Source organism: Channa argus, chromosome 4, assembly GCF_033026475.1.
Source record: "Channa argus isolate prfri chromosome 4, Channa argus male v1.0, whole genome shotgun sequence".
NCBI classification, from domain to species: Eukaryota; Metazoa; Chordata; class Actinopteri; order Anabantiformes; family Channidae; genus Channa; species Channa argus.
In genome coordinates, this window is record NC_090200.1 from 17,741,155 (window position 1) to 17,769,137 (window position 27,983).

The 27,983-nt window shown below is 41.0% G+C and overlaps 4 protein-coding genes across 7 annotated transcripts; 2 read left to right on the top strand and 2 right to left on the bottom strand.

Moving 5' to 3' along the window:
* Positions 1–342: 342 nt before the first annotated feature.
* On the bottom strand, positions 343–5,190 carry rad52 (RAD52 homolog, DNA repair protein). 2 transcript variants are annotated; one of them, XM_067501466.1, is made up of 12 exons: positions 4,256–5,190; positions 3,940–4,015; positions 3,327–3,428; positions 2,967–3,060; positions 2,809–2,876; positions 2,544–2,662; positions 2,137–2,212; positions 1,801–2,021; positions 1,522–1,709; positions 1,114–1,188; positions 774–1,013; positions 343–684 (listed from the first exon to the last, which is right to left on the bottom strand). In XM_067501466.1, the coding sequence occupies exons 2-12, from the start codon at positions 3,991–3,993 to the stop codon at positions 623–625; spliced, it is 1,299 nt and encodes a 432-aa protein (XP_067357567.1). In that variant the 5' UTR covers positions 3,994–4,015; positions 4,256–5,190; the 3' UTR covers positions 343–622. The 2 variants fall into 2 exon arrangements, with proteins under 2 accessions (XP_067357567.1, XP_067357568.1); XM_067501467.1 differs by lacking the exon at positions 1,114–1,188.
* Positions 5,191–5,607: 417 nt separating this feature from the next.
* Positions 5,608–13,331, top strand: prr5a (proline rich 5a (renal)). 2 transcript variants are annotated; one of them, XM_067501465.1, is made up of 11 exons: positions 5,608–5,823; positions 7,077–7,207; positions 9,364–9,489; positions 9,575–9,655; positions 10,157–10,205; positions 10,351–10,408; positions 10,507–10,598; positions 10,681–10,821; positions 11,253–11,388; positions 11,476–11,754; positions 11,861–13,331. In XM_067501465.1, the coding sequence occupies exons 2-11, from the start codon at positions 7,077–7,079 to the stop codon at positions 12,130–12,132; spliced, it is 1,365 nt and encodes a 454-aa protein (XP_067357566.1). In that variant the 5' UTR covers positions 5,608–5,823; the 3' UTR covers positions 12,133–13,331. The 2 variants fall into 2 exon arrangements, with proteins under 2 accessions (XP_067357566.1, XP_067357565.1); XM_067501464.1 differs by lacking the exon at positions 5,608–5,823 and adding an exon at positions 6,682–6,840.
* A 566-nt stretch (positions 13,332–13,897) lies between these two features.
* On the top strand, positions 13,898–15,543 carry tmem60 (transmembrane protein 60). 2 transcript variants are annotated; one of them, XM_067501478.1, is made up of 2 exons: positions 13,898–13,965; positions 14,355–15,543. In XM_067501478.1, exon 2 carries the CDS (start codon positions 14,432–14,434, stop codon positions 14,834–14,836), a length of 405 nt encoding a protein of 134 aa, XP_067357579.1. In that variant the 5' UTR covers positions 13,898–13,965; positions 14,355–14,431; the 3' UTR covers positions 14,837–15,543. The 2 variants fall into 2 exon arrangements, with proteins under 2 accessions (XP_067357579.1, XP_067357580.1); XM_067501479.1 differs by having other exon boundaries at positions 13,963–14,103.
* Positions 15,544–15,800: 257 nt separating this feature from the next.
* LOC137125650 (lysine-specific demethylase RSBN1L-like) lies at positions 15,801–26,168 on the bottom strand. The gene is made up of 8 exons (XM_067501457.1): positions 25,650–26,168; positions 25,271–25,396; positions 24,153–24,823; positions 19,850–19,987; positions 19,589–19,731; positions 19,224–19,391; positions 18,780–18,891; positions 15,801–18,271 (listed from the first exon to the last, which is right to left on the bottom strand). Exons 1-8 carry the CDS (start codon positions 26,128–26,130, stop codon positions 16,616–16,618), a joined length of 3,495 nt encoding a protein of 1,164 aa, XP_067357558.1. The 5' UTR covers positions 26,131–26,168; the 3' UTR covers positions 15,801–16,615.
* Between the last annotated feature and the right edge of the window lie 1,815 nt (positions 26,169–27,983).

Sequence of the window (27,983 nt, forward strand, 5' to 3'; positions counted from 1 at the left end):
TTTTTGAGCTTTTTTTTTTAAAGATTATAACCAGACTGCTTTTTATATTTCAGGCTGAAATATTCAGCTTTTGGGACTTAAGGTAGACAGCTGACAGCATGAAGCTCTGAATCAATGCCTTTTAGGTATTGGTCTTAAATAAGAATACAATTTTAGTAATAAAGCAGAAGTAACTGAAATTCTCTAATTAGTTAGAAGGATGACTGAACATTTACAAGCCAATTTCTTTGTATTGTTGCAAATCCATTTGAGTCACTAGCGAAAAACTGCATCTTTCTTCATTAAAATAAGCTTATTTCTAATAAATGGAGAAAAAATGCTTTGGATTTTTTTATTGCTGTGAGTTGATTACATTTGTTTAGTTTTACCATTCCTCTAAATGACTTTAGAAAAGCAAACTGTAAGAATACCTAACCTGATCACCGCTGGTCTTTTAGCACAAAAAAAGACTAAATAAAAACCACAGAAATCAGTTTATTTTTTTAATAAAATAGGTAACATTTGCTCAAATATCAGACATAATAAATATCTGCAACTGTATATGTAATGGAATAAATAAAATTATAACCATGTGTCAGGATTATAGAAGTGGAAGAAGAAGCAAAAACTGCAACACAAAATCTCAAGTTTCCAGTCTACGTTTCTTCATGTGCTGTCCTCGTCTGAATGGACTGAAGGATTCAACTGCAACATTAAAAAGCAGAAATAGACTAAAACCACAAAATCCACCTTGCACGTCACTAAAAAGTTTATCTATGCTCGTGACATTTCACCTGGTCTCGCCTGATACTGGTTCTGGTGCTGAACTCTGTACTCGGTCTTGTCCTGTCCTGCGTGGTACAACGGTGCCTCATCTGGAGGTCTGCTTGGAGCTCTCTGGGGTGTTTTACTGCGTGTCAGCATCTGGTGATTCCCAGGTGTGCTGGGCCTCAGCCCTCTGCAGGGTGGGACAACTGTTGGAACGTCCAGCTCCTCAATCCCATCCAAAGTGAAATCCCAGAGCTCAGGATCACCTGCAGCAGAAGAGCAGAAACAATCTGAATGAGGCTAACTGGTAAAAGTTGATAAAATGCCCGTTTACTGACCACAGTGTCAGATGGTAGCTAACAGTACCTGCTAAATACCCGTCCCTGCGCCCCCTTTGTCCAGCGGTATTGCTGTCGCTGAACATAGGCACACTTTCATTACCTATGCAACACATATATCAAAAAGATAAAAATTTTGAAGTGGTGAATCTGAAATTGTCTTGCACGACAGCGTCATGAGGAGCCCCACATCTGGTATATAATTTCCTATTTAACATTTTCAGTCTTTAATTTCAGAGCAAAGATTTAATTTAGTAGCAAGGCTGCAAGATCAGAGCATTAAAATAATTTACATCAGTTAACTGATTGACTTCCTCTTCCATCTAAGGCACAACAGGCTTTATTTCAGCTATAATTTATGGTAAAGAACAACTTACATCTGAACTTGGATTTGCTGCTCTAAGGTGAGTAAATGAGGTACACATTAAAGTTTTACCTCTACTGAATCCTCCAATAGCAACCTCTGTGCCCTCAGACTTAGTTTGATCCTGTTTCTGCTGCAGCTTCTTGGCCTCCATCTCTCTTCTGAACTTCTGTTGAAGCTGCTGTTGTCTCAGTTTTCTCAACTGTTTGGGATCTGTGTTCAGTTCAGATCCAACTATGTCCACTGAGTTCATGACTCGTCTGAGAGGAGGAATGGGGGGATGTGACTGAAGTTGCACATGAAACAAAGAGGTGTGCCAATATGAAATGAAACTAACACATTGCTGTTTACCTGGAGTTAACAATCTTTTCAGGAGCTGAGGCAGCGCTAGGAGTTTGGATTTCTGCACAGTTCTGGATATGGTTGAGGGCTTGGGGCTCCAGTGGAATCCTGGCCGGAACTTCTGCAGGAACAAACCTTTGTTCTTGAACCAGACTGGACAACCGGGCCTTCTCCACAGATGGCTCCCCCTCAAAGCGCTTGGTCAGGGCTGGGTCGAGAGGAGGAGGAGGCTTGGAGTCACACAGAAGAGGTGAGTTTTAACATCCAAATAATGCAAACAAAATAAAAACAGAAGATGCTAAAGGTTTTTATGTGTATTAAAACACACCCAACACAGTATCCCACCTGTTTGGGGATCTTGTTAATAGCTAGAAGGTATCCTTTATCCAGGATGCAGTTTCCAAGTGCATTACCAAAGCATCTTAGCAAGACAAAACACACACACACACACACACACACACACACACACACACACACACACAGGTAAAACAATTATGAATTTTTTATCTTTTTTCATTTACATAATGGCTCATTTAATTTAGCTGACTTATTCTTTTCTGTTTTGTTTTTTAATTCATTTGGGTGGCTTTATATGTTGTCATGAAACAATGTTTTCGTTTAGGTTACTTTTTAAAGACACTGAGTCAGCAAAAGCCTTGATCAGTCTTCTAACAAAATATAGTTTCAAAAATGGCTGCTTCCTAATTTGTTTTGTTTATTTAATAAAAAGCATAAAATAATTATTCCAGTACTTCAGTGCTCTCTTCATGCCATCAGTTACAGCTTCCTTTCTCGCCTTTTCCAGTGACAGAGCTTTAGACTTCAGTCCCTCGCTGACTCCATAACCTACGTCCTCATGAAAAGACCCATCCTGGAAGAGAAACAAGTGTTACACACAATATCATGGCTGGTTGGTGAACAGTAACATTGAGAATTTACAACACCTTCAGTGAAATTCTCAAGTCAAAATATTGCCTAAATAACAATGAATATAATTAACATGATTGTTCATCTAACCTTTAGCTGAACCTTGACAAAAGCACTGACTCCGACATAAAACTTGCCATTGATGAGGTCCACAAAGTCTGTGAAGTACAAAGTGTTTTGTTATTCGGTATCACAGGTGATTGACTTTAACAGCGTCCTCCAGCAACAAGATGCCCTGCAAGTCCTACCAACATTCTGCTGGGAGATGGAGTGGGACCATCCATTGTATCCAAATATCTCATTTGCCAGGCTGATGACACGATGCCCTTCAACATAGCACACCTGTTGAGATCAGAGGCAGTGCTGCTAGCAGTTACATCCAAGTGATCTTAAACAACTTTTAGTTGTGAAGTTAAGAAATTCATTTTACTCCATGTTCCTGCTGGGTTTTTTGCCCAGAGATTACAAGCTTGTGAAGATACATGAACCCATGTGATGAATAGAAATTAAACATTTCTGAGTCATATAGTTCACTAAACTTTTAAATTAACTTCACAGAAAGAGAAAAGCCATCAGATACCAGGGAAGCAAGATGAACAATGACTTGCCTTTTGTCCTCCTCCAGCCACTCTGGTACTGATGTACTCTGGTCCAAGTTTCTGTTGCAGAGCACTTTGCACCGCCTGGTACTCCTCAGCTGTGTAGGTACACTGTCATGGCAGATAGCACACAAAAATAAAAACACAATGAAATAATTAAATAAACATTTAAACTTTATGTTCATAAGAGATTCTTCGTGGATTTATGAGAAACACCCAACACAAACAATCCTGACTCACTGTTGTCTGTCTTCACTAAATTTTCCAACCATTTACAAACAATTCACTGTTTCCGTGCACTTACTGTAAGTTAGTGCAGTACTCCTACTTTGGTGAAACACTGAAAGACCTCATGAACTGGTTACCAGTACATCACAAAACCTTTTCTCTCTCATCATAGAGGCTATAAATCAGTATGACCAGTCCACCTAAATACAGGCAAAAGAATAGGAGACCATACTGTTGTGTGTTTCTCTCTCTCTCTCTCTCTCACACACACACATACAGAGAGAGAAGTCTTCACTGGGGTTTCTGAAATGCTCATAACTTTACCAAGACGTGAATATGTTGTATAGAAATACAGTATAAATCGTGCACATCTAAATGAATTAGACGCCCTCACCTGTCCGAAGCCACTGTGCGCAGAGACGCTCCGCTCTTCGGTGTTAGTGGACATGACTGCTCCGGTAGACTAGTCGCTGAAATAAACACACATTGGAACACCTTAATAACGGCTCACATCCCCTCCTTTAACCGGCTAACCTCTCTCTAATTCTTCATGAAGGCAGTTTTATCTTGATAAAAGGCAGAGCAAACAGGAGAAGCCCACCTCGCTTAATTGTCTGCGCACGGAGACTTTCGCTAATAATAATGCTCCATTAGCCCTGACTGACGAAATGACGCTGGGAATTTGGCCATTAATATAAACACAAACCCACCTGTTCGAATCCTCAAAAGTAGCTTTAAACACGAACAAACCGCACGGAGCTGCTGGATTGTTGTTACATTTTAGCACAACGACTCGATCATCCGAACTTCCCGCTCGGTCTGTCGGAGGAGGAGGAAGAGGAGCGTCTGCTACCTTCAAGGCCTGTCAGAAAGTACAGTTGTAGGTAAACGAAAGCGTTGTTTGTATTGTGTTTTACGTTTGGTATTTTATTATGGTCAAACGTTTTCTGCATTAACTACACTTGTATGTTTTCATGCGTATGTAATCTTTTTTTTTTTACCAGCAGTTTATGAACAGTAGAGGTGTTAACAGTTAACTGTTATGGAATAATTTTCAGGTACGGTAAAATTTGGTATGGAGCTTGAGTTCATTGCTGTTTGTTGTAGTGTGTGTGTGTGTGTGTGTGTGTGTGTGTGTGTGTGTGTGTGTGTGTGTGTGTGTAATTAAATATATAGATTTTCAGTAATTATAAATAGAAAAATTAATATCTGAGGTTATTTTTTTCTGTTCTTAATTAAATTTTTCATATTCGTTAACTCGGTTTCAATCGGAAGTGTACAATGACTTAGTCTATGTGTTCAGACTGAATATAGGCTGTTATAAAGTTTAGGGTTTCTGTGCTTAACTTTGATCCAGTAACAACATTTTCCTGTTGTCACAACATAATACACGTCTCAAGTTGTGTTTTTTGCCATATAGATGATTTTTACCTAACATTATGGAAAAAATCACATTCGCAACTATTTGAGTACTTGGGTTGTTTTTTAAAAATCGCAGTATTTTAAGAAAGTTGCTCACAAGGCTCAGTCAGCCTATTTACATTACTGCCAATGGAACGGGGGGATTATGCCCTGTCTGCAAAATGCTTCTGCATTAACAGATGGCAAGACACCCGCTGAGTTAAACTGCATAGATTGGGGACAGTGCTGGATGCGTTTACCACCCCCCTATTTAGCCACACTGGCCAAAGCAGTGTGATACGTGCAGACGTCTCTCCAGTACCCGATATGTGTGAGCGCCCACTTTGGCCTATACAGTGAAAATACACTGTCCATCTTCTGCTTTGTGTTGGAGGATGCGTGTTTTAAAGGTTAATAGCCTGTGTGCCCGCTAGTCTGCCTCCTTAATAAACCTGTTTTTAATGTCTAGGAAATAAAATGCAAGTCGTCCAGACATATTCAAAACGCATGCTGTTGTGTTTTCCTTTACAATCCCAGTGAAGCTCTATCTTCTCTCCAGTATCTTTTGCTATAGCCCCAGTGCGCATCCACGCACTGCTCGCACCCGCGTCCAGGTTCGCTTTGCATCTCGTCAAAACAAAGCGGGGGCGAGCCAGAGAGCGAGCGGCGGTGTGTGCTCCATGAATGGGTTCTACATCACCGCATCGCAGGTCGGACCCTTTATCCGCCTGCACCCCGATGCCCGTGTGGGTGCGTAGACTGGCGTGGAGCTCTAATAAAGGAAGCAGCCGCCGATGAACCCGGACAGTAGATTAGACCCATCAGTTCTTCATGATCGATTTATCCCACCAGGAACCACACGACCGGATCAGCAACGGTGAGTGCAGGATACAGTGGGCGGGCAGAAACGCATGATACACGGCAACTTTGTGGCCATTATGATACAGTTTTAACCTATAGGTGGACTTACTGCTGCATCTGCGCCAGTCTGCCTGTGTTCATAGGACACTCACGTTGTTTACAGTAACACTTTGCCTCATTTTGTCCTTCGCACAGGTAGGAAAATATGGAAAAAACCTCCACGTACGCACGACTGGCGGCACATTCCTCCCTGTAGGATAAACGTGGACGGTTGATTGTGTGCATGGCTGATTGATTGGTTATCATATGTCGAATAAACGTTTCTGAGGCAGTGTATGGGATAGCAAGAGGCCAGAGAAGCTATATAGTCTATAAGAAATGAAAAGTAGCATCGATCAGACTGGAGTCGCCCAAAAAGACAAGGAGGAGGGGTGAACAAAAGCAGAAATGCCCAGACTGGCGTGGCATGGCATGACGGGTAGACGGTGTCTGCCTGAGGTGTGATCTTACTGTGATGACAAAGCACAGGCCTGTCCTTCAGAAAACACCCTACTCACACATTTTGTCACTTGAATTCATGGCGGGGATAAGGGAGGCTTGTGTCGTGTCTTTGTCCTGAAGAGTGGAAGCCCAGACTGTTGTTCTCCCCTCTGACCAGGGGATGGTGCTTAACTATGTCCAGTATGTTTCTATGGGGAGACACCCAAATAGTCTATAATACTGTTATAATATGCTGCTCAAAGACAAACGAACATGGCTACGTGGCTTTTACAGGAATAATCCAGTCATACTGAACATGTACACACACGCATTTCCCTTTTTTTCCTCTGATGTAGTGTGAGTGTGTGTATGTGTGTATGTGTGTGTGTTATTGTGGTAAGACTGGAGAGTAGGTTGGGCTCTCCCTCATGGTGTTGAAATAACAGACATTCACTGAATAAGGAAACAAAAATCACCAAGCTGATTTTATAGCCTAAGTCCTTCAGGGAGCTCACAAATGTGTGACTTGCTTTCCTCCTGTGCCTGTGTTACAGTAAGATTAACTCTAAATTGTTGTGTTTGTCTGTTTAAGTGCTGTAAGGTTCTTTATGTGACTCACTGTATTAAAGAAAGGAGTGTCATGGCCTCAGACGCTGGTTATCGATGCCTCATGCAGCTGCTTAATCACTCCTTATAGGGCCTGTTTGCCTTTGTTGGAACCTTTAACCAAACCTTAATTATTATTATTATATTATTACTATTTACTACTATTTGTCCTCTTGTGTTCAGATGCTTGATGGACTCCGGCGGAGGCATGCCTCAAGGCAGTCCCCCCGGCCCTTGTCCCTCAACTTCAGCACCTTCTCCCCCCCTCCCCCCAGCCCAGACTTGGACAGTAGCAGTGAGCATCCCATCAGGAGGTAAGATCCAGTTCCTAAGATTAACATTTTATGACTACATCACCCCAGGAAATGAATAAAATATTCATTACAATTTCTAAAAATCCTATCATCCTTTGTTCCAGAAATCTTCATTAATTCAATTTATTTCAGTTTATTTATATAGTGTTAAATCACAACAAAGTCATCTCAAGGACCTTTACATTCTAAGATCATAACCTTCAAGAATGATTGAGAACCATAAAATCCACAGAGCTTTGCCTAAAACACACGTTGACCTAATTATACTGATACTCCTGCTGGATGGTTTGTCAGGATTGTGTGTGCACATCTCATCTGTTTGAATTCTTGCTTTCTATGTGCTTGTGTTCGTGCATCCGTGGGTGTGAAAGGGATCTGTTAGTTACTAACTTGCTGTCAGCAGAGAGATCCTGGCAGTGAAGGAAAGTAGTGAAGTAATATTACTGTACTCACTATGCTGTATGTACATAAACATACTGTAAAGCAAGTGATGCGTACTTAATGCATCAGTAATTCTAATCCAAAAATATAAAATGCAATATTCTAAAAATGAATCATTATGCATTTACATGCAGTTTGTTTAGCTAATAATACATTTTACTTTTACTTAAGAAATATTTATAAGTTAGCTGAATACACAATATTAACATTTTATCCGGATAAATACAGGGTATCGATAATGACCAAAGTCTACAGAAATGCTAAATTTCTGAGGTTTAGTCTTCTTGGCTGGAAGACGGAGGTCTGGGTGGGTTAAGTAGCACTTGCCCTTCCCTATTTAATGCTACTGTGGTGCCGTTGAGCAAGGCGCTTAACTCTAAGGGTTATACAAATTCATTAATACAAAAAATACAAGTGTTACTATTGTAGTTTCTCTTTCAGGAAGCACAGATATGTTTGTTTTAACACTCAAACTGACCTACTCAAATTTTGTAGTCACACACTTTTAAACTTTTAAGTAATTAAAAATATATACTGTAAAAGGCCGAAATAATATTTGGTTATTAGAATTTAATAGCTTGGTTTAGGGAAAATTCTTTTCTAGCCAAAAGTTTAAATGAAAGTATCTTATTTGTATGACACTAGAACCAGCAGCTGATTAGATTAGCATAAAGATTGGGCAAAAGAGGAAGCGGTGAGCCTCGCTCTACCTTATATCTGTTTAATCCAAAGAAAAACCAAAGGGTAATAATAATATGCTGTGGTTTTACCAGGACTAGGACTTGGCCGGGGAACAGTGTTGACTGGCAGTGTTGACAGGATTTGGTTTGGATTCAGTGAAGTTCAGTAGGTTAAGTAGCAAACTTTAAAGGTGCTGGTTGTAGCATCATATTTACTTGACAGACATTAAAGTGGTTGGTCGATCTTCTCATCTATCCATATTGACCAAATTGTTGAACAATTCATTTAACCCCTTAAAATTCAGCAGTCTTTGTATTCATACACTTTAAAGTGTGTGATTAACTCTGTTAGACAGCATAAAAAAGCTTATTTGTACATGCTCATACTGTTTATTGCATTGCTTTTTCCTTTTGATGTCTGCACCAGCTGTTCAGAAAACGGAATAGCAGGGAGACCATGTTCATTGTCCTGTATTTTGTCACTGCTTCCTATCCCTGTTTGTGTTGTTGTTAATAAGTTGGACGATGTCCTCCTCCACCTCCTCTTCGCACAGTGACAAGCACAACAAAGCCCCAGATGTTTCATTCTGCTTACCCTGCTGTTCCTCTGGCATCTGTGCATAAATATTTGTTTGCTTCAATGGTCGTATTGTACTGACAAGGGGGGGGGGGAGCAAGCCCCCATCAGTGCATGTGCTATTGTTTCCGCTCTTTTGAGACTTGGGGCAGTGTGGTGTCCCACCTCTCAGCTTGGCTCCACCCATTCTGCTTTTAACACGCTGCCCTCTCTCACCATGTATCATCCTGTCCTACTTCTCTCCTCCTCTGTCATCAGCCGCTCTTTGTAATGTCATTGTGCTTTTTTCTCTCTGTGTACTTTATCTCTCTCACACTCTCGTTGCTTATGTTCTACTTTGCCTTCCAGCTACCTCCTCGTGTTTCTTTTCTGTGTGTTAGCTTATCGCCTGACCACCCTTCTCTGCTGTCCAGTACTTAGTGCTTGTTTCTCTCTTTCTGAAATATCTTCCTCATGAGGACTCTGCACCGGCTGAAGTTAATGAGCTCCCCCAGTCTCAGCGAGCTGGGCAAGAGTGAGAAAAGTTCTCCAGAGGACAGAGGGGAGAAACAGAAGAGGGCAGGCGCCAATGCCACCTGGAACAGGTATACTAAGTAACATCAATGTGGAAAACAAATATTGTGTTTGTAACAGTAATGTAAACCAGTTTACGCATGTTTGGTGTTGCAGCATCCACAATGCTGTCATAGCGGTCTTCCAGAAGAAGGGTTTGGCAGAAAACGAACTCTACGTCCTCAATGAAGGTGTTCGGTGAGTTTCGGCCTCATTATTTGCCATAATTATTATAGTTAGTGTCTTTCCTGTGTTTGCTGACTGATGTCTTGTGAATAAGATGGTTTGTGTCTGTAGTGTACTGTATGTGGGTCTGGAGAGTCATGTGGTCGTGCCAGATATCTTATTATCTTTCTAAACCAGACCCGTCACGTCTATCACATCAGCCCATGTTATAGCTAAGCAAACACATTTCCACAACTACACAGGAAACTCTGGATTAAAATGCATGACAACAGAGTGTTTAGTAGATTGGTTTTCATCCGGTGGTTCTATTATGTGGAATTGCATAGTGCTGTGTAATTAAACGTAACTGAGTAGTAAATTGCAGGTTAGAAACACACACACATACACACAAACATTTAGTTACTGATAAAGGTTGAACACTGTTCTTTCTTATTATTTATTTATTTATTTATTTTATTTTCAAGATAATTATGGCTTTTTAAAATGATGCACACTTCACATTTTTTCCCCTAGACATTTGTTAAAGACTGAGTTGGGGTCCTTCTTCACAGAATACCTTCAGGTAACACACACGGATTTGCTGCAGAAAACTTTATTCAAGTACTCAAAACCAACTGATATGTTATTGCAAGACTTTACAGTAGATGGTGCTCAGCCATGCAGTGACAGTACCTCAGGTGTCCAAAATTATTGTTTTCTTTTCACAGAACCAGTTGCTGACAAAAGGCATGGTCATCCTGCGGGACAAAATAAGGCTCTACGAAGGTACAGTCGGTACAACATACTGCAAATATGCCATGGGTGCATGTGCCACTTAATTACTCTTTAATCAACAGTCTTTTTGGTTTGTGTGACCGATCCAGGTCAGAAGTTACTGGACTCTCTGGCAGAGACATGGGACTTCTTCTTCTGCGATGTCCTGTCAATGCTGCAGGCAATCTTTCATCCAGTTCAGGTGCGCATCCATCTTAACATTGGTTTTAAATTGCTTAAAGGCCCTTTTTCAAACAATTTCTGTGCATTTTCTGTGTGTGCAGGGTAAGGAGCCCTCTGTCCGGCAGCTAGCTTTGCTGCACTTCAGGAACACAATAGTCTTGAGTGTAAAGCTAGAGGATGCCCTGTCTCGCCCACGGGCCCGCGTGCCCCCCTCAGTCACACAGATGCTGCTTGTTCTACAGGTAGGCCTGCAGGGACCAATTCTGGCTTCTTTTCTTACTCACTGATTTCTGTTATTATGGAAAATCAGTAACATATTTTTGAGCTTTGCTCTTGGTAATTTGTGACTCCTTTCAAGTACTGAAGACTAAATCACTATCACAGCATTGCACCTTCACTCCAGCCTTAATGCTTTATCTTGTATTGAGACATGAACATATATTGGACTGAATAGCATAAAAAAACCTAAAAAGGCAAAACATTTTTGTTGCAAGTCAAAAGTTTATCAAAACATTTTTTTGGCACCACATTCTCAGATGTAGGAAGCTGCAACCATAAAATATTTGCAACTTTAACTTATTTTGATTATTAAACTTGTTATTAACTATTTTTATTTCCTGGACTTGAGCACTAAAGACTAAATTCACTCATAAATGTCTGTGTATGTTTTTAGGGGGTCCATGAGCCATGTGGTGTGAATGAGGACTACCTGAGGCTGGAGTCTCTGGTTCAGAAGGTGGTCTCACCGTACTTAGGCACCCATGGGCTTTACTCTGGAGATGGCGCTGAGGGCCATTGCTGTGTTCTGGGTGCGACTGTGTGTACATAATCCCAAAAGCCGGGTAGTTATAGTGTTTAAGGAATTTCCAAATGAAATCTCACCTCTTGTCTTTCAGAAAAGCGTTTACAGTGGGGTTGGCCCAAGTCTGCAGATCAACCCTCTAAAAACCCTGTGGTACGATCCAAAAGCTACAATATCCCTCTCCTGCTGACCCCGGTGGCTGAGTATGACCCAGATGCCAGCTCTGTAGGCAGTGGAGGAATTCGGCGCCACTCAGCCTGTGAGATTATATCATGCCTGGAGGAACAAGGACTGACCTACACTGAACTGGCCCCTGGATCTGAACTGTCTGGCCCCTCCTCCAACAGGCTGTGTGTGGTCTCTCAGTTCAATGGTAATATACAGAAAAATCTGTCTGTATCTATTATTTTGTATCAATATGTTAGTTGTTATTATTTAAAAAGTCATAATTTAATAATGCAGCACCCTGTCATTCACAGGTATTGGACAGGGAGGAGCCAGTGCCATTGATTCCATCATTCCTCTTCATTCCTCAGGAGCCCTTCATGGCACTGAGGCCACAACAACAATGAGTGATCTCAGTAAGGGTGCCTCATCCACACCTCCCAGTGAATCATCCAGCCCTGAAACCATAATTGGACAAGTGCTAGAGTCTGCAGACTCAGACTCCGAGGGGATATTTATTGATTTCCCACGCCACTCCTCAGAGGCTACGGGGTACAGCCGCGAGAGCAGGCAGAGCACTGTGTAGCTGTGGTTGCCTTAGGAATGCACACCCCCAATGTGTACGGTAATATTTTGGGACAAAAATTGGAGAAATGTTAAACTACATTTCATAAAATGGGTACCATCTTCCTTTTTTCTGTAGTACAATGAGTTTTCATGACAACAACATTTTGAATGCTTACAGAGGTGAGTGAAAACCTTGTAACTCTAAAATATCTGATAGTAGTTCCTAGCAAGTGCATAATTTCCACGTGAGTAACATTTGGTAAAAACAGCAGTTGACTGGCAGTTGTAGGAACTTATTGAAAAAATAATTATACATTTGTGACCCATTTTTTAAAATGTGCATTTTCCATAGAAAACAATTGCCTTAAAATCTATAGGCAGGATAAGTATTGAGACACGGACTAATGCACTATTTGTTTTTTTATTAGAAGTGTTGATTTGAAAAAATATAGAATATCACTAGCTTCATCCACTAACCCACAGAGGCTCACATAAATCCTTTAACTGAAGTTCAAATCACTAAAACCAAAGTTGCAGTTATGAGGTTTTCACTCCAAAGCAGGTCCAGGAGACGGCTGTTACATGCACCATTTACATGGAAAATGTCAAAGAATTTACACATTCATTGTTTCCTGGTGTTGTATGTGTGTGTTTTAAACCTCACATCAATTTTATTGTTTCTGTTTGTGCTCTGTTGATGCTGGTTGGCAGTTACACTTCAGTGAGGTCCTTAACTTTCTCTTTTGCAGCAATTTATAAAAATGTGGGCTTTTAATTTTTTCTAAAGGTCTAATGCAAATACTCTTCTTAAATTAAACATCTGTGTGACAGCATTTCTTTTTCTGCATTAGCTTGGAACCTCCTGCTTGCCGATTGCTGATTGACTTGCCGATGTTTTTTGTTTACATTTGACAAAGACAAAACATTATTATTTTGACTGAATGTTGTCTCACACACTGTATTTTGCACCACCACTACTCTGTAAATAAACGTGTATTGTTGGTTTTTAGGACAGCTAGATGGTGTAAAGTGAGCTTTTACCTTGAAATGAATTGAGATTTAATAAGGGCTTTTTAAATGAATCTTTTTCAAATGTTTTACCTCAAGTGTTTTGTACTTTACTTTTTTGACAATCTATGATGTCTATGGGGTTGTACTTTGTATTAATTTGTTATACTAGTCCAGTAAAAAAAATAATAAATTTGAGTAATATTTAAATATATAGTTATCTCCTTCTGTTTTACACTAGTGATTTATTAAAGTACATTTTATCATTTGTGTAAAAGGACCAGACTAAAGACATTAAAGAATTTGGAAATATATGTTTAAAATATCCTAATAGTAGTAGAGAATAGAAATATTTTATTAAGATAACCCAAAATAACCACATATTTAAACTCCCTTAGTTGTCTTTTTCTTTCTTTCTTTTTTTTTTTTGGGTTTAGCAATTTCATTTTTTTATCATGGAAATGGTAAATGTCCAAGGTCACCTCAGTGTTCACTTATTGGATTTCTTACATCACTTTCAGGTGCATCTTGTTAACTTAAATTGCTGTTTAGTAAGAATGTATAGTAGAAATGCAAGAAATATAAAAGGTCATCAGCTGCTAATGTGTTTGCCAAAAAATACGGAAGCCGTCAATCTATGAAAAATAAATATATCAGATAATACTTTTATTGTTATTGCACATTTCTAGCACAAGAATATTTACTGATCGGCGGTCGTGGACTTATGTATGGTGACACTGAAATTCATCATATTGTTAAAAATCAGCTTTTGTTTTAAAGGACTAACCGGAAGTACGGCAGTTACTGCTGTCGAATGTAGGCGGAACTAGTTCAAAGCTAAATGGTAAGTGCTCAGTATTCGCGTTGTAAAAACTAAATCGTTTCTTTAAATGTGTTGACATTTCACTCACCATTGAAGTGTTAGTGTTTCTTAGACAAAGTTTGGTTTAAAGAAATCAGGCGGAATCTTCGGCTGATCTTGGTAAGACATCTTTGCACTGTTTTGTTTCTTATGCTTCACAACTTAGCCACAGCTAACCGAGCTAAAGTTAGCTTTCACATACAGTACGGAGATTCCCCAGAGAGGTTTGCGAAAGCCTGGGCACTGTTGGCGCTGGAGGCTTGATCTATGACTGAAGTCAGCTCTTATTTTATGTCATGTGGACGTTGTTGAAGCGTAAACATCCTTCAGAAAATGAGCCTGCTGAATTACATTTGGTGTATTTTCTTCAGATCACCTTGACTGTGATCTTCAGCCCTCTCCTCACTCTGGGTGTGGATGATACTGGCTCTGTGCCAATCCTCTGTAGATGAAGATGTCCCTGGCCCAGCGAGTTCTCCTATCCTGGATCTTTGCACTGATCTTCCTTATCATGCTGGTTCTCAAGCTGGACTCCAAAATCCATTGGAACTGGTTCCTCATCTTCCTCCCTGTGTGGACTTTTGACACAATCCTTATCCTCATGCTGATCGTGAAGATGGCAGGGCGCTGCAAGCCAGATTTTGACCCCAGGGATGGAGAGCAGAGCCTGAAGAGAAGGTTGTGGTACCTGACAGCTCTACTTCTGAAGGTGGCTTTCTGTCTGACACTGTGCTCCTGCCTAGAGAGGCTCACTGACATGCGGGTCAGTGTGGTGTGTGTCCCACTGTGGGTGCTGCTGTTTGGTGCTTTATTAGAGCTGGGACACAGTGTTTTCCACTACAGAAGGGACTGAAACCGAGGACTCTGCAATCCTTGGTTTTGAACTAAATTAGAGCGTACAAAAACACCTAAGAATCTCTAGCCCCAGGTGCAACAGTCCACTTTGCTGGATCAGTGTCATAGCTGAGACTGACCTCAATAGGGAATCGTGAATCAGCCAGACATGACTTAAAAACTTAAAATACTGATTCCTAGCCGGGAATGTCTCTCTGATATAAATTGCATAAGTTAGAGCAGGTTACAGATTTATATTGCAGGTGAGATGGTTTAAGACACATGCACGATTGGCTATTGTGATCCAAAACATGCTCACCATAACCCCTCCAATTGTAACACTAAATGCTGTTCTACAGTTCACCTCTTCACTTTTAGGGAAAGAACCAGAACAAATGCAGTAATGATGATTTGTATTAAACACATGAAATCATCCATTCCTCACTAGCATGCACTGTGTGCTAAGGAGCCAAAGGATACCTGCACATGGAAACACTGTTTCAAAGTATAAATATTTGAGCATTTCTGTTAAGCGGTTATTTCACAATTTCATGGTACACACATCATACAGTACAACTGTTTGTCAATACATACTCTAGAATGTCCCTTTGCCACAGATGTAACTATTTGAAAACTCATAACCCATCTCACTTTGATTAAAAACACCCTGTTGCACTGTGAAAATTGTTTTCATGAAAATAAAATTTCAATTCTATTCAGAGTTAATACTGTGTATATAATAAATACTGGTCCATAAAACCCTAAATAGGTTTTATCTTTGTTAAGCAGTCCAACGCTGTCAGACTAAACTTGCATCAATATAAGGCTTTCAGGCCTAAATTAACATCAGTCTGCCTGAGATGGACTGCGTTGTAAGGTACATTTGGCAGATGCTGTATTTCAATGTGACAATAAATAAAACTTTCCCAGGGTAGCCACAGTGACACAGAGACCAAGACAAACAACAGCAGTAACTAAAGCAGTGTTTTGAACCATTTATTGAGAGGTTCTGATCAGAGTATAAATCACACTACCAAGTCTTATCTTAGGAAATAAAATGTATTTACAACAAAATTCTCACATACATCGGTTTCAAATAAAAACAGACAGTAAATGATATAAATAAGTTCTATGGAAAATAAAACTTGTCTTACAAAAAATATATGCAATTTCTGTATACATTTTCTCACATTGGTGCTAATAACATCTATACTGTACAGTTTTGGTACATACAGTATTATTTACAGCCCCGTGTGAGTCAAAATCCAGTCTGAAAACAACTACTCGTCAGATTTTGGAGTGTTATAAACAACATACCTCATTCTACTAAACCGCCATGGCACAGAGAGGGCTTCAGCAGGAGCTCTGTGACCCACTGACAAATTCCAAACAGTGAACATAGAAGATTCCTATAGCAGGGAGTAAGGATGGTTGTTTTCAGAGTGGCTAGTCCAGTACCTAAAATAGGTCTTTTAAGAGCGAAGCTAAGTAGTGCACAGGCACTGAAACACGGGTCACAAACATTTTATATTGAGCCTACATACATTCGCTAACAAACGTGAAGTGAGCTACTTAGCTTACATTCTTAGGCACTGTTAAAATACTTAGAGAGTGCATCCTCTTCTTACTACGTAGCAGGATTAATGCGGCCGTAGCAACGAGATAAGGGAATGCATCCACTCATATACTACAAATTAGAAAGATGAGTTTATGGTTGAAGGAAGGATGCATTTTCAAATATTTTAACAAAGCGTAAGTTGTACAGTAAAATAAAAAAAATAAGACCAAATTGAGACATTCATATTAAGAAGTCTTTCTGTGTTTGCGATGTGTGTGTTTTTAGGGGCTGTTTTAGTGAGTGCTGTGTGTCCTGTAGGGGTGTGGCAGGTTTGCCCTGCACTGAGACCTTTACTTTTGGTCCTTTAGAGGGCAAAACTGTCCGACTGTCAGATCCAGGCTTAGAGGAAGAACCTCGAGAGTCACTGTGATGGTGGGACTTAGGCCTACAGTCTGTTAAAGAAAGGGCCAGAGTTTGGTGAGCCTCCATTGGCTTAAACAGATCAAAAGAGATGAGCGTCCGTGGTGGTTTGTGTTCTGGTGGTGCAAGACCTGACACAGACTTCTTCCTCTCCTCTTTACTGTTGATGTCTTTATCCTTCTTCCCTTCTTTTTTATTGTGAATGTTTCCAGGTTTGGAAGTGCCTGACTTTGCCTGCACTCCCTGCAAACTTGATGTGTTGCTCTCTTTGCTTTCCCTGTGGCCGCTCTTCTCCTTTTTCCCTTGTGAAGTCTTATGTTTAAGGGAACAGGCATCTCGAGCGTCCTCTTTGTCCAGCTGTAAGTGAGACGCTGCCTGCGTGCCTCCCCTGTCTTTATCGTGCTCCTTCTCTCGCTTAACTTGGGGCTGTGTCTTTGAGTCCCACTTCTCGTCTCTCTGAGCAGGGAGCGAAGTTTCCAAGGTTTTACTGCCCTCTCTTGTCCTCTCCTCATCCTCTTTCTTCCTTATCTGTGACAAAGACTGGGTCGATGTACCCTCCTCTCTTCCTCCCTCAGCTTTAACTTTCTCCTGCTCTCTCAGCCTGTCCTTCTCTCTGTCCCTGTCTTTCCCCCTGTCCTTTTTATCCCTTTCCTTCTCTTTACTCCTATCTTTGTCCTTCTTCTCTTTGGGCCTTTCCTTTTCATCTTTGTCTTTTTTTCCTTTGTCCTTTTCCTTTTTGATAGGTGGTGTGTTGTAAGTGTTTGTTATACTATCTTTAGCTTTCTCTTTTAGACCTTGACCTGTGAGACTTATCTTTTGATGCCTCTCTTCCTCTACATCATTCTCCTTCTTTATTTGCTGTATTGACTTTAAGGATGCAATTTCCACTCCATCCTCCCCATTTGCCTTCTGCAGTGTCTGGCATGTGTCTGCACTTCCATCTGCCACTGCCCCTTTTTCATCTTCCTTGGCTTTAGACTCTATTAGTGTATGTGTGAGAACCTCTTCATTTCTTTCCTTCTTGACAAAAGGTAGAGACTGTGTCACTGACAACTCCTTTATGTCATATTCTTCTGTTTCCTCCTTACAAATCTGTATTGGAGTTTGTGAGGGCAATCTCTCCTTTCCCTCAGTGTCCCCATCCTCCAGCTTTGGCACTCTCCATGCAGCAGGGTCATGCTCCTCCTTTACCTCCTTGTCTTTCCCATCCTCTTCTTTGCTATAAACTGTAACTTCTCTTGGTGAAAAATTCTCTTCCTTCATCTCCTCTTCCTCCTCTTCCCCCTCTTCATGAGGGTGATACTGTTTGAGTCGGATATGCCAGGCCAGACTGCAGACAGCGGACACAGTCTTGAACTGGTGAACAACACCTCTGGGAATGAAGTAGATGTCATTGTGGTAGAGCTGAATCCGGGCATATCGGATCCCTTCCCTACGTAACTGGTTCAGCTTGGCATCATCGATCCACTGTACGCACTGTGGAGAAAGTGACAGAATCACCAAATAATCAATTCACCATTAATTCTGGCATATCAAAGTCTGACCCTGTATTTCAAGGGCTAGTAGCAGTTAAATTCATTAAGAGGGTCGCTTTGGCATCTCAGAGGAAGAAGAGCTGTATTTTGGGTGGTGCGGTTTAAAGTTGCATAAATTGTTATGTGACAAACATGCAAAAAGTTGCCATTACACTACACAGTAAAATATGTCTCTCAACACAAAAGGCCATCATTCACTCTCTTTTCATGTTTTTTTTTTCTCCACAAACCAAATCTGTTGCTTAATTCTTAAATAGGTTCACCTGCTTGTTGCAAACTTAATCTGGTGCTGAGCAGGTAACGCACAGTGGATTTATCAGATATTTTTTAAATCATACCCAAAAGATGCACCAGCTGCTAGAAACCAGGTTGATAAGACAGGTGAGAGTAATTCAAAACAATTGTGGGATGGAACTGCCCACTAGATATGATAAAGAGCTCTGACCCACCTGAGATAAGGGAGGTTCGTGGAGATCCAGCTGCAGCCTCATGACCACATCAGGGAAATCTCCAGCGTGGAAACATACTACATCTTTGGTGATCCTGGCAGGAGTGTCACTGCTGTAACAAAATAAACTTCTATTTATGAGTCTAAGCAATACTATAAACACAATAAATAGCAACTGTCCTTTTTAGACATCACAGCAGTACAGTGCTGTGACTGGGAGTGACTTTTCACAACTTTTCAGTGCAGTGAAAAGTTGTATACACAAGAGAGACATTCGGTGTGTGCTCCTAATGCAACTAACCTGTTGATAATCAAGTAACCTGACTACTCTGTGCCACTAGTGGGTGACCAGAGGTGATTTACTACTGTGATTGACCAGCAGGTTTTAAATTTGCATTTTTTTTTCTACAAAGATGGTGTAAACGTGACATCCCCATGTACTTACTCCTCTCCGCAGCGAACAGCCTTGAGCACACCTACAGCAGCAGTAGTCTGTCTTTCGAACCCCTGACCAATGTGGTCAGCGTGGGCTCTCGTCCGGTCCTCAAACAGCATCTCTCGGGGCTCGCTGGCTCTGGGTAAATACTGCAGGTTCTTTATCTCATTTGTGGACCTGAAATATATTAGTAAAACAGTGAGAAAATATCAGAGAATGGTAAAGTACCAGCACAAAGGATATGCATGTAAGAGCTATGTGGGGAATAGTTTACTCCAGCTCTAATTGAAATTAATCCAATGATGCTGGTAAATGCTGGTAAGAAGACAACGCGTGAGAATTGGTATATACATTTACAGACTATTTCCACACACCTTTTCCTTTTGAATGGTGATTTTGGCATGTCTGCCATAGGTATCATCTGTTCTCCAGGTCTGACCCACATTATTGGGCCGTCGTCACTCTCAGTGGGGCTCTGCAGCCGTAGACTGGAAAATGTTCCCCAGGGAAGTGTCCGCTGCAGAAAAACAGGGTGAGAAACTAACATAATGACTCGTAATACAAAGAAAAGTTAAAACAGGATTTCATATGTCCACCAACTGAAGAGTATACACAGACAGTGCAAACACACTAACCTCAAGAAAAGGAGATTCTGTTAACATGCCGATGAACTCTGGGAAGTAGTCTCCCACCTCTTCATCCACAGCTCCGACCAGACTGACCTGCCGCATAGCCCCAGCACGGTACGTTCCTTGGGAATAGGTCCGCTTGACCTTTAGCACGAATCACACAGGACAGAGATCAAACCCTCACCCAGCAGGTATCAACAACTACAACTAGACAAAGTACTGTAACCTTTGCAGGACACCGGCTCTTCTTAAATCGCTCATTAAATGTACCAGGAGGTTTTGCTTGCCAGTTAACAGAACATTAAACACAAATACTTAGGTCTTTCATAGAACTTCAGTAAACTTAGCAGTCATCGATAATGATGAAAGGGAGGATAATGTCAACACACAACAAAGAAAAGTCCAGGCTTTTGTCACTTTCAGGAATGAAACTCCATCTTAGTAAGCATTGTGTTAAAAACACTCAAATACCCTTGAGACTTTTGAGACTTTGCTTGTGTATAAAAAGGCTGACTGCAGCAATGCCCTGCTGCATAAACGTCAACTTTCAAGTGGCCACATCAACAATGTGAAGTAGACTTCATGAAGCAGGCAACAGCTCATAAACCCTTATTGGTCTATGTGTCAGAAACAGTTTGATTATTTTGAACCTTAAGTTGTTGTCTTATTGTTCTGCAAGACATAGCTTTATTGTGTGTACACGAGTTGAGGGCAACAAAACATTGCAAACATGTAAATGACGTTCAGCCTCATGCAAGAACATTTTCACAATATTGTCTCAAATATAATCTTTGTTTAAATCATTCCACATCCAATTCACCAAAATCTGAACTGCAAAAATGTCTTAATAATCCCTTGTTTTCAGTCTGACTAGATTTACAATCAGTGCCCCTAAAATTCCCACATGTTCCACCATGTTTTAATTTCATTCACAAAAATTTTAGAAGTGAGTAAAAAGAAGATCAACAGTTTGAGTAGAACACCTCAAAACAAGTAGAGCCAACAGGGTTTTTTAGTAACTTAACTACAGAAATGTAGAAGCTTTAGTTTCAAAATATGCCAATAAAACTACTAATAGACAGGCAAGAAAATACTTAAAAATCTAGTTCAAGGAGCCTTGTGTGTACATTTGACAGATAAAATACAAAACAAAATTTCCTCAGATACAGCGTAAGAAAGCAGACTGTTTTTTATAACTTATAAAATTAGTTTGTCCCTTTTACAACATCCTTTCTCTCAGAGAGTACTTGTACTGTTTAGCAAGTGAACGCCTCAATAAATCACATTAAAGAAAAACAAAGTCCCAACATGCTACAGCATCACAAGACCTCGTCTCAGTTACTCAAAAGTCCCCTGAAGTCTGCAACACAGCCCTGTGTTAAAACTAATAAAAAAATGTACACATTTCAGACTAATGGACAAAGCTATGTAATACAATATAACTAACACATCACAGCCCCACACAGAGCTGCTTTACCATCTAAACCCTGTTTGTTAGAAATAGGAAACTACAGGTACACAGTCCACTGTATGTTACGAACTTGACATGAAGTGCAAACAGGCTAAATTAAGAAAACATGAACAGTTGTATGAGGTTGGCTTTCAAGAGAACAGCAAGAAGATGAAGTGCACCATCTGCCCTATGTTGGAGGCACAGAAAGTCATGATGCCAGACAAGCTAAAGCAGTATCTTATTACAAAGCACATGAAGCTTCCATACGATCAACATAGAGACTCTGGAAACATTTCTTTACCTGTGAGACGTCCCTTGCATTAATTATTCTAAAGACAGATTCTATCAATTTCTAAAACCATGTCCAAATGGTGTTAAAATACAAGCTGTGATTGAGCAGTTTACATTTTCAAAAATAATTTAACAAAGAGTTGCCACAGGTAAATTTGATTTCTTGATCATATTCAGTAAGATGCTGCTGCATCAGTTCATGAAAGACAAACAGATAAGTAGTAATTAAATTATAATTCTTGGTACATCTGAAGGCATTTGTGGCTTATTAAAAGAGCTGGTAGAAATATATTTCTAAGGTGGAAAAAACTGTAACTTGGAAAAATTGTGATTGAAAGTAAAAAACCCTCGTCACAAAAAATATTATAAATCGTGTCCTTGTTTAAAAGATTCATCATTAAAAAAAAAAAAATGAATTAAAGCATCGATCTCAGACTGAACAGTCTGCATAATTTATTATCTGATCTAATTAATGAAAATTCTAATTACTGGTAAAATTAACATGTACAAGAGGATTTCAGAATAAAAAAATAATAATTTTCACCGATATTAAGAGATAAAAAATAAATAGTTTCAAACCTATTCAGTAATGAGAGTAATGCACAAAAACACGTTAGAAATCCTTAAACAAAAAAAAGATAATGAAAAATTAACTTATATCAAAAATTTTAATATTATCACTAATATTTGTAACCGACTCTTGAAGAAGACATAACACAATTAACTGTCTATACCTGCACTGCTCACACTCAGGCGGAGAGACTTAGGCCTCTGCTTAGTTTATAAATTTAGAGTCCAGGGAGCTGATTCAACTTGCCAGCAAAACAAAATTATCAACAGTAACAGAGGCTGTTATGAAACAGAGAAAGGGCCGCACATCCAGACGAACTTCTGTCTGGTGTTAGAGCAAACAGTAAAACACAAAAAACATTCACACATTGCACTATAAGCTCCTAGCATGATTAATTATAAAGCACATTTCACATTTCAATCATCTAACCTTAAATATTTGTGTGTGGAAAGAGTATGAGAGGTATTATAAATTAAAAATTGGAGTCAGTTTTTTTTAGTCACAATCAGGTGTGAATCTGGGAGGCCCTGCCTTGTGTGAAAATGACAAATTTGGCTCTTCATGATCAAAGTCTGATGTTGACATTACAGGTTTGTATTAGTGTGTCATGGTTTGAACAAAGGGTATTTTGAAGACCTTAGAGGAAGAGTTGTTGCTGCCCACTAACCAGGAAAAGGTTACAAGAATTTCTAGAGAGTTTGACTCCACTAAGGGTCTCTCTCACTCACTCCCAGTCACAGTCTCACACCCACACCCACACCCACACACACAGCAAGGAGGCCACAAGGAAAGACATGGTAACATCATGGAAACTAAAGACTTCTCTTAAAGAGGCTTGTATCAATGTGCATAGGTCCACAATCAAGACAATGTTGAACAACAGGGGTGTGCACGGCACAGTTGTAGGAAATCACTATTTTGTAAAAAGAATACTAAAGGGTGTGGAAGCTAGAATGCCACAGTGGGCAGATGAGAGGAAAGTAGAACTTTTTGGATTAAATGAGAAATGTTTATCCCATTCGTGACACATGGTGGTGGCACTATCACAATTTGGGCTTCTTCACTGCCTTTTTAATAGGATGGCCTACCATCATTGATGGAGCAATGAATTTTGAATTGTGCAAGCTAAGCTTACAGGAAATGTCAAGTTACCCATTTGTGAACTGAAGTTCAACAGAAAGTAGATCGTGCAGGAACATGACACTAATCACATAAGTTATTTCACCAAAGAATAGTATAAAGGAATGGGCCACAATTCCAGCAAGCTGACACACAAAACATTAAGCTGAACTTTAGGCTGCAAGGAGGTCCACACCACTTACTGAAGGTATAATTCTTAAATAATTGCCACACAATTTTTCACAATTAATAAATAAATATGTGTTACTTGTCACATTTCATTATATCTAGTTCTAAAACCTTGGGGAAAAACAAATAAAACTTTAGTTTATATTTATACAGAAAATTCTTAAATATAAACCAACATTCAAGCATCACTGCGACAGAAACACTAATGATTCTACTCAAACTGATCAGAAACAGTCATCCTGAAGGCAGACGTACTCGAGTGCAAGCTTCCTTTTTCTACTTTTTGGAGCCTGACATGAAAGAACAACTATAACTGAAGGTGATATAAGCAATCTAACGGTGTCAGTGACAGCGAAGGACACGCCACAAACCATTAGAGCTTACAGTTCCCTGACACAAACTGAATAAAGAAGATGGTTCATAGCAGTGTGAAAATATCCACCTTTCACCAGTCTGGACAAAGACCGACACACACATAACTTTAAAACTCCAACAATAGAACTGCTGATGTGCTGTTTCAGCTTGCAGCAGTTGGATCAGTGCTACTCACACCTCCAAAGCGAGAAACTGACACTTTACAGTATCAAAATGGACAGTTCATCGCACACTCTTATGAGTCTTTTTACAATAATATACGCAACAGAAAGATAATAATAATGAAAAAAAAAAAACCTCCACATTCTTACCTGAGAGTGGAAGTTGGCCATGGTTGTCGTCTCTATGTCCTTCTTCCCAAGCACCTCCATCTTTACTGGTGCATTAGGGAACTTGGAGGAGAAGTAGTCCAGAAAGTCTGGGAGGTAGGATGCTGCTCCATGGATGATTCCCATCACAAAACATGCAGCCTGGGCCTCGTCCTCACTAAATGACAGGGTCACAAACTCATCTGCAAAGCGCTGCATCTCAGCTGGTGACAGAGTTGAGAGCTGCTCGCTGTAGGCATGCACCACAGATGCTCCTCCATTTGCCTGTTGCTCGATGTGTATGAGCCGGCCAAACTCAAGACCTGGCAGGCCCGGCTCTGGGGTGCAATGTAGCGGGGAGGTGTAGCTGAGCCCATCCCTGACCGTGGACGATACGGAGGCAGCAGTAACAGAAGGATCCTGATGGCACTGTGGTGCTGTGTGGAGTAGGCTGCTGCTGTTAATGCTGTTGTTTGCATTAATCCGACTGAGAAAATCTGGCAGAGCCAGAGACACACCTGAACACACAGTCTGACAAGAGCGATGATACATTTTGGGTCGGCTGTGCCTCTCCTTTACTCGCTCCCCATCTTTGTGCTTCTTTTTCTTCTTCTTCTTGAGTTTCTTCAGAAGGAGGTCTTCTTCTGAATCAGCTTTGCCCTTCTCTTTAGACTCTGATTGAGCATAAGTCATTTCTCAAGATTAGTTTCAATGCTGTGCATCATTTAGTGTCCCAAATATGTAGCTAATGTGGGGATTTCAAGTAACAATTTTATGCACTTGAGACTGCACCTCAAACTTTGACAACTCTGCTCAAAAGTTGGGACACTTGTTCCAGTTAGTTTTTACAAATTATTTAGCGTTTGTAATTTGCAGGACTTTAAGGTTTATGTTAGATTTACTTCATGTTTACCAATATTGCTTTGAATTGCAACTATAACCATCCTGTATGCATTAGCACCATTTCTACAATGAGGAGTGGCTGAAGCCAAGTTGTCTCATCAAACCTTCAAGATTATTATGCAGGCCTAATAAATTTAAGAGATTCACAAAATTCAAAGGTTTTGCATAATAATGAAAAAAAATCACTTTTCATCACAGGTGGTCAATCTCCTTCCTACCTTTCTGTGGGGAAATCACTTCTCCGTTTTCTCTTGCAATGTCATGCACAGGGGGCAGTTTATGATTTTTCCACTGTTTTTTATTCTCCTTTTTCTTCTCTCTGTCTTTCTCTTTCACACGATAATCTGAGTAGAGGAGCATAAAGTCAGTGGAAATGCTGATACATTCATGTTCAGAGATAAAACGGATGAACAAACATTTCCACGTGTAAATATCACCATCTGGGCCCTGATAAATACGGGGGCCCGTGGTACAGCAACCCGTGTAATAATTTGATAAATCCTTTCATTACCATACTACTTCAAATGTGGCTTTCGATGTGATCATAAAGTGTTTAAACAGAGCTGTGGCTTGAGAGAGCTGGCTCTGCTGTCCTACCTCTCGGTAGCATTTTCACGTCGCCGTTCTCGGTCTTTGTATGGCAGCTAGCTGAGCTCACTTTCTCCTCACCAGCGGCGTTCCGCTGCGCTTCACTGCTTTTCTCCTTATGACGTTTCTCTTTTGCCTTCTTCACTTTAAGAGGTGAGGCGAGGAAGTTGCTGATTTTGAAGATTTTCCGAGCGGGAGTAGCTGGCACCGCGGCGGCGGTGGAGTGGCTCGCCTTGGCCGGGCCGAAACTCCATTTCGCTGGGCTCACACAACTCTGCTTCCCGTTGTGTTTTTCCCCTGCGCACAACTCCCCGTTCAGTTGCCTGTACTTCTGGCCCTTTTCCTCCAGCCGGACCTTCTTGATGGACGGTGGGTAAATATCACTGGAAGACTGTGGTCGGCTCTCCGGTGGTCGTTTTGCTATCAGGGGTTTTGGGGAATTTGTTTTGCTGTTTGCTGCGAAATGCATGGAGTCCACGGACTCGGCCATCTTGGAAGTTTCTATTTTTTACGGTTAGACGTAACTGGTGCGTGAGCGCTAGGACGGGGCGTGGTTTAAGGCTTACGCAAGACGCACGGCACGGACGAAGAGAGACGGGCGACAAGAATTGTGGTGTGTACTGTACAGGGCAAGCATTTACGCAGTCTTTTAACCTGTTGATTTGGGATGAGTCTGCAGACATTTTTAATAGCCAATAAATGCGTATTTTTAACTTCCCCTTCGGACAAATGGCAGTCTTCTTTCAAATTCCCCCAGCTTTCGTCTTCTGAAATTAATTTCCTCTATACAGTACTGCCGTGAGTACAACAGAGGAGACATTATTAGTTTAGGTATTTTAATGGGTTTTCTTTTGCAGGGCTGGACCTACAGTTTTAGTCGCAAGATTTAAACGAAAGAATATTAACTATGGTTCTAATGTTTTGGCCACTCTGTTATAAATAAAGAACCCCAAAAAACATTAGAACCACAGGTAGAATTCATAGCAGAGCTGCTGTACTGGATTGCATTACATTGGACAGGTGTATTTCATGAAGGGGCCAGTCGGTGTAGCTGCTTTGATGTTTTCACAGAACAATATAAATTGTGTCTATCGAGTTTTGATATAAGAGCTTTGGTCTTAGTTTTACAACTGTGCAAAAATATTTAAGTAGCCTACATTTTACAAAGTACTGTACTTAAATCACCTACTTTCCCCACCAGCACAGTATATTCTGAGATACTCCTTAAATATGTCTCTAGGTGGCAGTGTAGTGATGTAATAAATTGAAAAGTATTTTTCTTTGTGAAAATCATCTGTTCACTGATCCTTGCATGTGTGTGTGATCATGGATCCTGCATGAAAACAGACACAAATGCTGGAAGATATCAACTGAAAATTCATATATATTCTAATTGTTCAGCAAGACTTGATTAATCGTCAGTTTCATAACATGTAAGTTCTATTTCCTATGTTGCTTGCCCTCTGGCTGTAGCATAATGAACCAATCCCTGCGCGCTCGCGCCAACTGAAGCAGTATAGTCCACGCCCACCGGTGAGTGGGCCAAAAAGTTGCTACTTTATCGCTCTCATGGTGTGCTCAATTACGTCCGCAATCACACCATAAGAGAGCGGCGACTGTAGCACTTATTCCCTTTTTTTTCCTTCAGCCTTGTGCCAGCTAAGAGCTATTCCTTAACTAAAGAGCAAATATGTCCAGTAAAGATAAGCGACGCAGCGGCAGCACCGGCGGCGATGATGACGGCGGGAGCAAAGCGAAGAAAGGCGGCGTCAGGATCTGCGGAGCTTGTCAAGTTGGGTACATTGAACCCGGTGACCTTCACCCCCGCTGCCTGGGCTGCTTGGGGGCGGAACACGCGGGCCTCGCTCTTACTGAGCGGGCTTCCTGCATGTTCTGCAGGCTTCTGCCTGAGGATACCCTACGCTCCCGGACGGATTTCTTTTCTGAAAATCCGGAGCAGTATTGGCTTCTTAGCGATGTTCTTGACATTGAGCCTCCTGACCGCCTTCTCACTGAGCACCATTTGCAGGAGCCGGGGTCTGACGACTCCGCCTCCGCGTCTCACGGCTCATCTTCGGGCTCCCCCCCGCTCCCCCCCCTCCACCTGCGGGGCTGGAGCAGCGCCCTCCGAGCTACGCTCTACGTCGTAGCTCTCAATCATCAACACCGCTTCCCGCCATGGTGCAGCTACTTCAAGAGCTTCCGGACATCATTAAGATCGCCAGCGCTCGTGGTGATCTTTCTGTGCCGGAGGATGCCGCGTCGCCACCCCAGGAAGCCGCCTTTGGCCGCTATAACCCCGGGCGAGCGTCCCGGCCTGTTCCTACCTGGCCGCTATTCCCC

Excerpts from the sequence above, each read along its gene's own strand:
- rad52 (XM_067501466.1), bottom strand. The coding sequence starts at position 3,993 with ATGTCCACTAACACCGAAGAGCGGAGCGTCTCTGCGCACAGTGGCTTC. Across the intron at positions 3,429-3,939 it reads CGCACAGTGGCTTCGGACAG|TGTACCTACACAGCTGAGGA; the intron begins GTGAGGGCGTCT and ends CTGCCATGACAG. Across the intron at positions 1,014-1,113 it reads CAGGGACGGGTATTTAGCAG|GTGATCCTGAGCTCTGGGAT; the intron begins GTACTGTTAGCT and ends CTTCTGCTGCAG.
- prr5a (XM_067501464.1), top strand. The coding sequence starts at position 6,805 with ATGTGTGACTTGCTTTCCTCCTGTGCCTGTGTTACA. Across the intron at positions 7,208-9,363 it reads AGTGAGCATCCCATCAGGAG|GACTCTGCACCGGCTGAAGT; the intron begins GTAAGATCCAGT and ends CTTCCTCATGAG. Across the intron at positions 10,206-10,350 it reads TCTTCACAGAATACCTTCAG|AACCAGTTGCTGACAAAAGG; the intron begins GTAACACACACG and ends TTCTTTTCACAG.
- tmem60 (XM_067501478.1), top strand. The coding sequence starts at position 14,432 with ATGAAGATGTCCCTGGCCCAGCGAGTTCTCCTATCCTGGATCTTTGCA.
- LOC137125650 (XM_067501457.1), bottom strand. The coding sequence starts at position 26,130 with ATGGCCGAGTCCGTGGACTCCATGCATTTCGCAGCAAACAGCAAAACA. Across the intron at positions 25,397-25,649 it reads CGTGAAAATGCTACCGAGAG|ATTATCGTGTGAAAGAGAAA; the intron begins GTAGGACAGCAG and ends TCCTCTACTCAG. Across the intron at positions 19,732-19,849 it reads CAGAATCTCCTTTTCTTGAG|CGGACACTTCCCTGGGGAAC; the intron begins GTTAGTGTGTTT and ends GTTTTTCTGCAG.